The sequence below is a fragment of the Myotis myotis genome, unplaced genomic scaffold (genome assembly GCF_014108235.1).
Source record: "Myotis myotis isolate mMyoMyo1 unplaced genomic scaffold, mMyoMyo1.p scaffold_m19_p_35, whole genome shotgun sequence".
Classification (NCBI taxonomy): domain Eukaryota; kingdom Metazoa; phylum Chordata; class Mammalia; order Chiroptera; family Vespertilionidae; genus Myotis; species Myotis myotis.
Window position 1 is genome coordinate 959,998 of NW_023416341.1, and position 11,979 is coordinate 971,976.

Here is an 11,979-nt window from a genome sequence, read left to right on the forward strand (position 1 = left end):
CCCCATTAACCCCCAACCTCCCCTTCTCTCCCGTTTTTCTATTTTTTTTTTTTCCTGCTGTCGAGACAGAAGTGTCATGGATCGTTGATATCATTCGGACAACCCGCTTGTCTTTCCATGCTAGGAGAAGAATATCGCCTTTTCTGGAAAATATGATGTCACCTTTCTTCATTCTTGATGTTTTCATTTCCAAATTTGGCGGTAAGCCTCTACTCTCCCTAATAGTCCCACAGACTCTAGTTTTGTTCTGTAGCAGCAATTCAGCAGTAGATGTAGCATTGTAATAATTATCCTGCTAAATATGGTGCCGTATGCCAAGATAGGGTCCAAGGACTGAAAGAACAGTTTCTTGCAATTTCCTTCCTTCAGCAGTGTATATCTCCATATTGCAGATATAGCCGGTGTCACTCTCGCACACCATCCGAACAAGTAAACCGTATTTTGCTATTTTCCCTGGGTTGTATGTGCGAAATTTGAAACGTCCTCTCCATGGAATCATTCCCTTGTCCAAAGACAACTGTTGCTTTGGTTTGTATATTGTTCGAAATTTATGCAGGAAATAATCCAGCACAGGTTGGATCTTGAAAAGTCTCCCCGAGCGACTGTCCATTTTGGCGTTACCATTGAAATGCCAGAACGTCCATATTTGCTCAAATCTATGCCGACTCATTGTCTGTGGAAATATAGGGGTACATATCAAAGGATCTGTTGACCAATAGTCTTTCAAGCTATCTTTTCTTGTTTGACCCACCAGAATCATTAGGCCAAGGAATTTCTTGATGTCCTTCTGTGTAACCGGAGACCACGTTAGTGTTCTAGATGGTGTTTTGCGTTTCACTGCGGTTTGATCGTGATGGTTGGACAGCTCTTTGCACAGCATCTCCAACAATTCATCACCAAAAAAGAGATTGCTCACAGAGGGTACGGAGTCACACTGAGGCGGAAATGTAGTGACCCCAGCATGACCTTCAAACATTTGTAAGCGTGGTGGTGTGTCAATTTCAGACCAACAATTATCAGTGGCTTCGTCAGTGTCGGAATCACTTGAAAGCAGCGCCACCTTGCGCTTCCCTATAGGTCTAATAATTTCACTGTCAGTAGAATCAGTAGAATCGTCTCCGGAGTCGTCAAAACAGTCATCCGCATCTTCGATCTCACTAGGAATATCTGATAAATTATCGTTAAATACTTCCGGAAGTGTATCAGTTTCTTTGGTTTCCTTCCTTTTTCTGAGAGAGGGCATTTCTAAAAGCGCCAGGAACTTGAAGACGAAGACTATTCGAAAGACCAAAATACAATGTAACTGCAATGCTTTACGGGTTCGTGCGATTATATAGTTTTTCGTAGATTGACCTGCACGGTTTCCACCAATGAGATCGCTTCATTCAATGTGGACTGTGCCGCGCCAGCACGGCCAAGGGTGTCTCTGAGTGGGGGGGAGGGAAGGGTTAAGGAAAGACAGACAAGAGAATGAAAGCTGGGTCTCGGTGGGACGCTGCTCCCTGAAGAGGAGACCGCGCCAGCGCCCACAAGCCGTGTCTTTATTTTATAGCAGATGCCACGAGGCAAAGTAGGGGCGTGAGCACGTTGTTTACAGCATTCTCGTGAGTTTCAACCTCACGCAACTACATGCACCCGAACTCTAGCACAAGGCACGTGGGGCTATGTGTTTGGACCACAGGTTCAAGCTTACAACCACAGCCGTTGGCTATGATTGTGCTGGGAGGGCCCTGCCCTCCAGCTGGGACTTGCACGTGGCAATGAGAGGACCCTGTCCTTTCATTAGTCCGAGGCTTGAACCTGGCCACAACACCGTAACCATGCCCCACAGAGGGGGCCTCTTGTTTCCAAAAAGCAGAAAGGCACCTGTTTGTAGCCCTTAAAATGGTCCCAGCAAAGGAGGTCTGGGGTGGGGATGGCCAAGGAGTTGGAGGAAGGAAAGGGCTGGAACTGGCCAGTGTGTGTGTGTGTGTGTGTGTGTGTGTGTGTGTGAGTGTGAGTGTGTGTGATCCTTCCTTCCCAATAGAGGGGTCCCTGCCAGTTCCCTAACTGGCCCCACCCAGGTCCTGTGCCGCGGATGGGAAGTGAGCTACCTTCCACCTCCCCCCAAGTCTCAAAGGACCCCTACCCAGCACCCTGTGCAGCCACAAGATGTCATAGGTGCTGATGACATCCCCACGATGACACCCAGGACATCACACAATCGCAAGCACACAGCCTAGGGCAGTCAGACCCCTTGTCTGACCCCACAGCTCCCTCCACCGCTGGTCCCTGCAAGGGTTACAGTAAACCCATTGTCCCCCACCCCAGCCCACCTTCACCAAAAGTTCCCTCTCCTGAAGACCCTCCCCCACAGTGCCCCCTCCCCTTCTCTGATCTCTCATCCTCTCCCTGAGTCCTCACCCCGTCTCTGAGCTCCCCTTCCTCTTCCTGAGCCTCTACCTTCTCACAAGACCCTCCCTCTAAGCCCACATCTTCGGGTCCCACCTCAAGACACCTTCCCCAGTCACGCAGCTCCTAGCAAGTCCTCCCCACAGGGGCCTCAGTTTCTCCCTACGGTAGGGAGAGGCTCCTTGGGGTGGCTGGCCCCTTCCTGGACCCCAATGGGACCGGGGACCAACTCCAGACCAGGGAGGGTTAACTCGGATGTGGGGCGGGGCAGGGCGGGGCGGGGCAGGGCATCTCGGATGCCAATACCCCCCAGGGCTTCACCCCTAGCCATGGCTGCCGGCCCCGCGTCCCATGGTGGGTGCCCCCGTGCGCAGATGCCTCACCTAAGCAAGGTGGGTGCTGGGTGGGGGCCCTGCCGTCCCCAGGATTTCTGGCATCAAGGCCGGGAGGGCAGGAGAGGAGTGGGTGCAGGTGGGTGAGCGCAAGTGTAGACTTGGACCTGGGGATGTTGGGCTTTTGTGGGCCGGGGTGAGGCAGCAGAGACCCCAAGCGCTGGGGGGTTAGGGGAGTGGCCCCTCGCCTTCGCCCCGCCCCCACCCATGGCCAGCAAGGCCTGAGATCCCACCATCTGTGTGTGTTAATCTCTGCGCACACTGATCCGGGCAACCAGGTCGGTGGAGTCAGGCTGTGGGATGGGGGAGGCTGGCTGGGGCGACCCCGCACGTGTCCCCTTTGCCCAGATGGAGCGGGTGGTCGTGAGTATGCAGGACCCCGACCAGGGCGTGAAGATGCGGAGCCAGCGGCTGCTCATCACAGTCATTCCACACGCTGTGACCGGTGAGGCTGGGGTGTGGGGGCTGGGGGCTGCCGGCCCTGCCTTGGCCTCTGCCACACAAGCCACACAATCTCTGCTACGCAGGCAGCGACGTCGTGGAGTGGCTGATCCAAAAGTACTGCATCTCAGAGGAGGGTAAGGGGGTCAGCTCACTGCCCATCCTGGCCCCCAGCCCACCCTGGGGTCCCAGGGCTCATCGGGCGGGGCCTTCTGGGGCTCGGCAGTCTTAGGGCCAAGCCAAGTGAGCTGGGGAAGGGGACTCATCCCCGGAGACCCTGCTCACCTCTCCCCATGAGGATTTGCCACCTGCCTTAACCTCCCAACCCCACCCAGAGGCCCTGCACCTGGGCGTCCTCCTGGTCCGGCACGGCTACCTGTACGCACTGCGCGAGCCCCGCAGCCCCGGGCTGCAGCTTGACGAGACGCTCTACAGGTTCCAGGTCAGGCTCAACTGGGAGCAGGTGGGAATCCAGCAGCCCAACTAGTGGGAACTTCTGGAAGGGGCGGGGCTGTCCCCTCCCCAAAAGGCCTGCACTGGAAGCTTCCTGTGGTGGAAGGATCCAGTTCAGGGGAGGGGCCACAGCAGGGCCTCTGTCGGGGTAGCACCTACGGGGGATTTTGCCGGCTTCCCCTGGTCCCGCGGCCCCCACTCCAAGGAGGAGGCTTGAGGGGCCTGAGGACAGGGTCCCTGCACCTCAGTGTGTCTGTGCCGCAGCCATGATGGAGCTCCCTGCCTGCCCTCCCTCCCAGCACAGACTGCGACTAGATCTGGGGCTTGGGAAGGCCCCACCCACCCCTCCCTGGAGTGAAGGCCCCTGGAGCTCAGGGTCAGGGCCCAAGGGGCGAATGGAGCTCAGTTCCAGGTGGGAGAATGGCCGGTGGTCAGCCGAGCCTCCGGGCCATGGGCAGGCAGGCAGATTCTCAGGCTCCCATCCCCAGCCAGCCCGGTCTCTTCCCAAGGGAGCTGAGCGGGTGGGGACAACTCCTGGGGCGGGGAAGGCCCAGGAGGCCCCAGATACCCCTTGTTCCCGCATGGCACCAGACACCCTATTTCTGGACGAGCACTCTGTGGCCAGCGGCGGAGCTTGACTATGGTGAGTGAGGAGGGCGGGCCAGCCTGGGACAGCTGCCGGGACTGTGGCTCTGGGTGATGCACGGGGAAGGGGGGGCAGAGTGCTCCTCTGCAGCCTGCTCCCTGTCCTTCCAGCCATCTACCTGGCCAAGAAGAATATCCGAAAGCAGGGGGCCCTGGTCGACCATGAGAAGGTGGGACCCCCACCCCAGGCTGAGTCCAGCCAGAGGAGCCCACGCCCCACTCATGTCCCCAGGGCCTCACAGTTGGACTCAGAGCGCACAGCCCAGGCCCCAGGATGACGCAGGCGCACAAACACGCCATTCCCCGTAGTGGCTCAGTGGGGAGGAGGGAGGGCCCATGCCCCGCCCCTGAGCTTGGCATGGAAGGGGCTTAGCCACTGGGGCCCTGAACGCCACCCCCAGGAGCACTATGACCAGCTGCACAGGAAGATCAACCACACGTGGGACCTGGTAGTGATGCAGGCGAGAGAACAGCTGCGGTGAGAGACCCCCCCGCCCGCCTGCCCAGCGGGCACAGAGCCCAGATTGCCCAGGAAGCCTAGAGGCACTTAGCCGGGCACTGGCAGCTATGGGTCCAGAAACAGTGCCAGGCAGGCTTGGCTGCCTGCCCAGGCCCTGGTCAGAGGGTGGGTGTGGGAGGTGCTATGGTGGGTGCCTGTTCCCCCAACTCTGCTTCCTCCCCCCGCCCCCAGGGCTGCTAAGCAGCGCAGGAAGGGGGACAGGCTGGTCATTGCGTGCCAGGAGCAGACGTACTGGCTGGTGAACAGGCCCCCGGTGAGCCCTGGTGTGGGGAGGTCCCGCCGGAGTCAGTGTGTGCGCCTCACATGGTGCCCTGGGTGACAGGAGGGTCTAGTTCTGTGGCTCATCAGAACCTAGAGAGCACGAGGCCAGGACTAAGGCTGCCCCCACTCACAGACCACGGGGCAAAACGCTTCTCTCTAGGTCTAAGGGAGAGGCCTGCGGAAGCTGTGGGGGGACCTCAGGACCCTAGCGATGAGGCAAGTGGGGGCGAGGCTTAGCTGCAGCTTCTGGGGGTGCTGGTCGGAAGTCAGGCCTGGCCCAGAACCGCAGTCCTGGCAGGTGGTTTGAGGTCCCCTGACTGTGTGGGGCCGTGGAGAGATGTCTGGGTCCATGTGGCAGTCACAGCAAACCATGAACGGAAGCTACTCCTGTGGGAAAAAAACCCAAGGAAATAGATTCTGGGAGGCACCCACAGGCCCGATGACCTCATCAAGTGTGTTTGGGGGTATCTCCGGGAAAATGACTCAATCTTCCATCTGGGGGCCAGGCAGTGGGCCGTGGGAGGAAGGTGGAGTGGGCATGGCCCCAAGGCTATGTGCATGAGCTGAGGCCGAGGCCCAGGAGTGGCCAGGCCAGCGATGTGGGTGAGGTGGGCGTGGAGGGGCCAGCGATGTGGGTGAGGTGGGCGTGGAGGGGCCAGCGATGTGGGTGAGGTGGGCGTGGAGGGGCCAGCGATGTGGGTGAGGTGGGCGTGGAGGGGCCAGCGATGTGGGTGAGAGGTGGGCGTGGAGGGGCCAACGATGTGGGTGAGGTGGGCGTGGAGGGGCCAGCGATGTGGGTGAGGTGGGCGTGGAGGGGCCAGCGATGTGGGTGAGGTGGGCGTGGAGGGGCCAGCGATGTGGGTGAGGTGCCTGTGGAGGGGCCAGCGATGTGGGTGAGGTGGGTGTGGAGGGGCCAGCGATGTGGGTGAGGTGGGTGTGGAGGGGCCAGCGATGTGGGTGAGTGGTGGGTGTGGAGGGGCCAGGAGTGGCAGCTGGAGCCTCTGGGCAAGTGGACACGAGGGTTCTGACTTGGGCGGAGGGAGGGAGAGGCCAGACCCGCATGTGTGTGTGAGGACAGGTGGCAGGGCGAGTGGGTTTGGGTGAGTGGAACTGTCTTAGGTGCTTAGGTCTCTGGCTTGAGCAGTCAGGTCTGTGAAGGTGAGCTTGGCCTGGAGAGGAAGAGTGGGGAGGTTTGGGGAGAAAAGTCAAGGATTTCGCTCTAGTGGCAAAGCCAGGCTGGGACGACACATGGATGTGGAACTCAGGAGCTATGAGCTGGGTGAGGGGCTGGAGAGAAAACCCAGAGTGGCTCTGAGAGGTGGTCACTTGGGGTGGGAATGGGCAGAGAGGAGACTCAGCTTTCTGGGTTCCTCTGGGTGTCAGTGTCCAGGTCAAAGGGTGACATGTGGGCTCAGAGCTTCAGTATATGGGAGTGAGTGGGGGGCAGGAACATAGCTCTAGGGTGGGGTCTCAGCAGCCCATCTGAGCTCCCTGCCTCACCTGCTCTGCCCTCTGCAGCCTGGGGTGCCGAGTGTGCTGGAGCAGGGTCCAGGGCGGGGCTCCGGCATGGCCAGGCGAGTGCAGATGGTGAGACCCTGCGGCAGGCACGCCCCACCCCCACCCATTCCCCACACCTACACACATGCCCCACCCCTCACCCCTGCACCCCGGCCTCCTGCCATCCCCATCCCCAACACCCCCGTGCACACACCCCTCCCCGCCCCCACTCCACCACTCTGGGACTACCTGGGGGCTTCCCCCATCTGTGCATTCATCTGTCCATCCAGATGGCACTTGATGCAGCCACTCCATGTGCCCTGTCCCACTCCTGGCCTCATTCTCCCCTCACCCTAGCCCCCTGCCCAGCCCCTCTGCTAACTCTTCTCTCACTTCCCACCTGCTGCTCTGGGTGAAAGTAAGTGCAATGGGCCCTGGGGGGGGGGGGCCTCTCTCTCCCAGGCCAGGCCAGCCACCTCCCCAAGGCTCTGCTGGCCTCGGGAACCCACTGCACCAGGACAGACGTGGCCACACTGTGTCGCAGCAGAGCCCCCTGTTCAAACCCTATGATGCCCCACACAGAACAGATACACTTAGTACCTTCCTGATGGAGCTGCTTCCTGAGTTCAGAACCGTAAGCTCAGGGCCACAGGCTTATAATTTCCCACTTTCAGGTCAGCCCAGGAGGCTGACCCAGAACTTGGGAATCACAGGCACTGAGGGTGCCTCGCCTCTGCTCGCTGACCAGGGCGGGGTGTGCAGGGCTCGGAAGGGGCAGCCAGTCCCATGGCCACGCTCCCCCACCTGGCCCCCGAGGAGGTGGCAGGCGGGTTCCCAATTCCGAACACGATGAGTCAAGCACAGCCAACAGCCTGGGTTCCTAGCGTGACTCGTCGCAGTATTTCGCACCTGTGTGTTGTTTTTAAAAAGTAATGTAAGCACATTTGAAAGTATGGGGTAGTGATCATTGGGGCACCTCAAGGCAACTTTGAGAACGTTCTGGAAACCTCCACCTAGCGCTCCCTGAAAGCTTCCTGGGCAGTCAGACCCTGCCATCAGAGGAGGGCGAGACAGGGGCCTGGGCCGCGGTGGCATGTCGGTCCCCAGGGGCCTGCCTTCTAACTATAGCGTCCCCTGGCCCTTCCAGACCAAGAACACGGATTTCTACAAGCAGGAGGTAGGTCCTGGGGCCCGAACAGAGGAGCGGGCTGGCCGACGCCCCGCCCTGGCCCTGCTCACAGGTTCCATGTCGTAGATCGAGTGCTGCACGAAGGCCCTGGGCAGGATCCGGGTGAAGTCCTCTGTCTGCCTTGAGGCGTGAGTGAGATGGGGGTGGCAGCTGGAGACCCCAAGCCCAGAGCCCAGACCCTTCCTCTAGTGCCCTTGACCCATAAGCCCTCCCTGCACTGGCCTCTGGCACCATCCCCACCCCCAGGTACCTGAAGTTCAGCAGTCAGCACCGCCCGCATGACCCCATCATGTCGGGGTGCCTGCCCAGCAACCCCTGGATCACAGATGATGACACCTACTGGGCCATGAACGCACCCAAGTGAGCTCAGGGTGGGAGAGGGGGTCTGCAGCTGCTCTTCCCAGCGGTGCCACCCACCCCACAGTCCTCGTGCTCCTGACACCCCACCCCCCCCTCCAGTGTGGCTGCACCCACGAAGCTCCGCGTGGAGCGGTGGGGCTTCAGCTTCCGGGAGCTCCTGGCAGACCCTGTGGGCCGGGCCAATTTCATGGACTTTCTCAGGAAAGAGTTCAGCGGTGAGATGCCCCCACCTCCTGTTTGAGGCCCCGGTGAGGGAGGTTTTTGCCTGGGACTCCCCCCACCCCCATCCAGGTTTCAGTCAGCCCTGGCTGCAGCTCAGGGTGGGCCTGACCTGGTGCTTGGACCCCCAGCCGAGAACCTCAGCTTCTGGGAGGCGTGTGAGGAGCTGCGCCACGGAGGGCAGGCCCAGATCCCCACCCTGGTGGACTCCGTGTACCAGTGAGTGCGAGAGGTGGGCCGGGCAGGCCAAAGGGCAGGCCTGTGGAGCCTGGACCCACCGGGGCTGTCCCCCGTCCCCGCGCACAGGCAGTTCTTGGCCCCGGGCGCTGCCCGCTGGGTGAACATCGACAGCCAGACGATGGAGCGGACCCTGGAGGGCCTGCGCCAGCCCCACCGCTACGTGCTGGAGGACGCCCAGCTGCACATCTACATGCTGATGAAGAAGGTGAGCACTTCCTCCCGTGACTGTAAAGCCATTTCCACACTTCCTGTGTGTAGATATTCCAGGAAGTTCCTCTATAGGACATGCTTTTATTGATTTGAGAGAGAGAAACATCAATGATGAGGAAGAATCATTGACTGGCTGCCTCCTACACGCCCCCAACTGGGGATCGATCCTGCAACCCGGGCACATGCCTCTGACTGGAATGGAACCTGGGACCCTTCAGTCCGCAGTCCGACGCTCTATCCACTGAGCCAAACCAGCTGGGGCCCATGTCAGTTCTTACTCTTACGTGATATTCAGAGGTCTCTGATGTGTCCCGCAGTCTGTGGTGACTGCCTTGCTTCCCGGTGTGATACTGGCAGGTTCATCCTGCTCCAGACCTGGGCCATTTCCCTCAGCCCTGGCCCTTTTTCAGGGTGTTCAGAAACCTTGACCTACACACCAGGTGTGTTCGTGCCCCTGGGGTGGCCATCATTTCCCGCCTTTCAGTGGACAGAATTAGGAAATATGTGTTTAAAAGCATGTATTGGAACTTCATACTGACACTTGTACTTCAGGTTCAGGATTCGCCTTTCTCTACCTCCCTGATCTCTCTCCTCTCGCACTGAAAATCTTTGCCGACAAGGCTAACAAATTACTCTGCTTCTCACAATCCGCTCAGCGGTCTGAGCTGAGCGACAGCACCGTTTACCACACCCGCTGGCAGGGCTTCCTTCTCTCCCTTGGTCCCTCATATGTGCCCTGTTCGGGACGCCCTCTGAACGGCCCTGTCATTACTGCGGTTAGGATGGTGTCACCCCTGGGTACCCAGCTCCAATTACGACCCTTCACTCTCAATGCTTGGGGATTGCTTACTTACTTTATAATTATGTGAAATAGCTACAGTTTCAAAACCCAATCTGTAAAGCGGGGTAAATTCAAATCTTCATTGCTGCCCCCTACCTTCTTCCCAAGATAAATTTCTATTTATCTTTTTAAAGTATAACCAATTAGATTCGCAGATTCTTCTCCCACTTAACTGTCTACTGTGCAGTTTCTCTTGCCCTGGTCGGCTCTGTGTCCTCGCCCTCACTCTACGGGGCAGACAGCTGCTCTGCGTTCCCTCGCGGGGGCACCCCGGTTCACTCCTCCCGTGTGGGTGCCGGCTCTTGCTCATCTTTGGCTGTTACACGGCCCACCTGGAAGGGAGCCCAGGTCGCTCTGAGTCAGCTGACCTGGTCAGGGCAGGTCTTGGGTGGCCGCCTCCAGCACTGTCCACCGGGGGCTCCGAGGGTCAGAGCAGGGGCAGGCTGCAGCGGGGGAGCTGAGAGGGAGGAGGCGGAAGGCGGAAGGGCTGACCACCATTTCTTACAGGACTCCTACCCGAGGTTCCTGAAGTCGGACATGTACAAAGGCTTGTTGGCAGAGGCCATGATACTCCCGGAGACAAAGCGACGGTGAGCCTGGGTGGTGCCGTGCCCAGGAGTTGGGAGGCGGGACTCTTGAGGCCGCCCTGCTCTGAGGCCCCTTCTCGCCGACAGAGTGTTCCCATTCATGTGGAAGCCACGGCATTCGAGCCTGAGCCCTGCTCTCCCTCCTGCTTCTGCTTCAGTGGAACCTGTAGCTGCTGCAGGTGGCCCTGGGGGTGCTGAGGGGGAGGCCTAGGTGGGCCTGAGCCTGGAGGAGGAGGTTCCACCCCTCGCCTCTCACCACCTTCTTCTCACCCAGGGTCCTGGCAGCTGCCGAGACCCCCAGCATGGGCATCCCCTAGTGCACAAAGGGTGTGGCCTTGCTGTGGGGCACACAAATCAGATTTCCCAGAAGGGATTGGGCCCGGTGCTGACTCCCAGGGAGGGGGTGTCATTGGCCGAGCTTGGGTCACCTGGAGAAAGGTGGGACGAGATGGGCAAACCAGAGCAAGGCCACGCTCCTGGCATGTGGCAGTCTTCAGCTCCTGGTGCCCACCCCCATCTCCAGACCACTACATTAGCAGGCAAGTACCTGGGAGCCAGAGGTAGCCAGTAGGAGCACTTGTCACATGGTGAGGAAATGCAGGCTTTGCAGCTAACTTACCCACTCCACTTCCTCAGGGTGACCCCCTGGGGATCTGCAGAGCTCCCTGGATTTCACTGGGGCTGAGCTCAGCTTTCCAATGAGTACAGAGCTGTCTCCACAGGTACTGCCCTGTCACTGCCGCTGTGCATGTCCCAGGCCTGTCCGAAGGTGCACCTCCGTTGTGAAGGACACCGCTCCTTTGGGGGTACAGCTCTGACGGCTCAGCTGAGGCAGCGCCCCACCTCACAGAGCTAGGGCTCCTGCCCCTTCTTGGCACAGAAATAAAAGACCCTCAGCCCAGGGAGCTAGTCGGTTAGTGTCCTGATACACCAAGGTCGTAGGTTTGACCCCTGGGCAGGGCACACCTGAGAATGAACCAATGAATACTAAGTAAGTGGAACAACAAACTGATGTTTCTCTCTAAAATCAATAAAGAAAAAAGAAAAGAAAGGCCATTGGCCCTCACTCTGTGCTCACATGCTGTGGTCCAAATCGTGGTGTGTGTGCACCTGTCGTGTGTGTGTGCGCACGAAGCATGCAGCGGTGAGGGCGGTGGTGAAAGACGTGGGGAGTTCAGGTGTCATGGGAGGTCTGTGTGTCCACAGAAGAGACCAGCCCCGGGCTGAACTCGGGTTGCACACCTGTGGGTGCTTGGTCTTTGGCCACAGCCAGGAACACTGTCTGCTCTGAGGCACAAGGATGCCCAGGCTCCTGGGACGGAGCCCATCGTCTCCTGGGCAGGTCGTGTCCTAAGGCTGGGGAATTCCAGGTAGCGCGGCACGGAACCCATGGGCCAACTGCTTTACTTACAAGTCCCGGGTGCGGGAGGCCCACTGATGAGGGCACCCCCTGGGTGCGGCCCCCTAACTGCTGCTCACTGTCCCGGGACCCAAACTGGGTGGCCCTTCCCCACAGCCAGCTCCTCTGTCCAGGGCTGTGAACCCCAACCTGGGCCCCGAGAGGCCTTGGGCTCCAGCCCCCAGCCCTTCTGGCTCCAGGTGATTTTCACCTGCAGACCTGTCACACAGGACCATTTTGGGGGGGCAGGGACTTTGGGGTTACAGCGAGTTTTCGTATTTAAATGTCCACAGGAAATGCCTACAGGATTCTCTAAAACGTCTCCCTCATCACT

At 59.3% G+C, this 11,979-nt stretch overlaps 1 protein-coding gene across 1 annotated transcript; it reads left to right on the forward strand.

The window, feature by feature from the left end:
• Window positions 1-2,687: 2,687 nt before the first annotated feature.
• RGS11 (regulator of G protein signaling 11) lies at window positions 2,688-11,596 on the forward strand. Its single transcript, XM_036303072.1, has 17 exons — window positions 2,688-2,783; window positions 3,132-3,228; window positions 3,311-3,361; window positions 3,560-3,666; window positions 4,269-4,320; window positions 4,434-4,492; window positions 4,724-4,800; window positions 5,014-5,095; window positions 6,622-6,690; window positions 7,748-7,777; window positions 7,856-7,917; window positions 8,036-8,149; window positions 8,249-8,364; window positions 8,500-8,587; window positions 8,675-8,813; window positions 10,167-10,249; window positions 10,334-11,596. The coding sequence occupies exons 1-17, from the start codon at window positions 2,688-2,690 to the stop codon at window positions 10,455-10,457; spliced, it is 1,446 nt and encodes a 481-aa protein (XP_036158965.1). The 3' UTR covers window positions 10,458-11,596.
• Window positions 11,597-11,979: the final 383 nt, after the last annotated feature.

Excerpts from the sequence above, each read along its gene's own strand:
- RGS11 (XM_036303072.1), top strand. The coding sequence starts at position 2,688 with ATGCCAATACCCCCCAGGGCTTCACCCCTAGCCATGGCTGCCGGCCCC. Across the intron at positions 4,801-5,013 it reads CAGGCGAGAGAACAGCTGCG|GGCTGCTAAGCAGCGCAGGA; the intron begins GTGAGAGACCCC and ends CCCCGCCCCCAG. Across the intron at positions 8,814-10,166 it reads TCTACATGCTGATGAAGAAG|GACTCCTACCCGAGGTTCCT; the intron begins GTGAGCACTTCC and ends CATTTCTTACAG.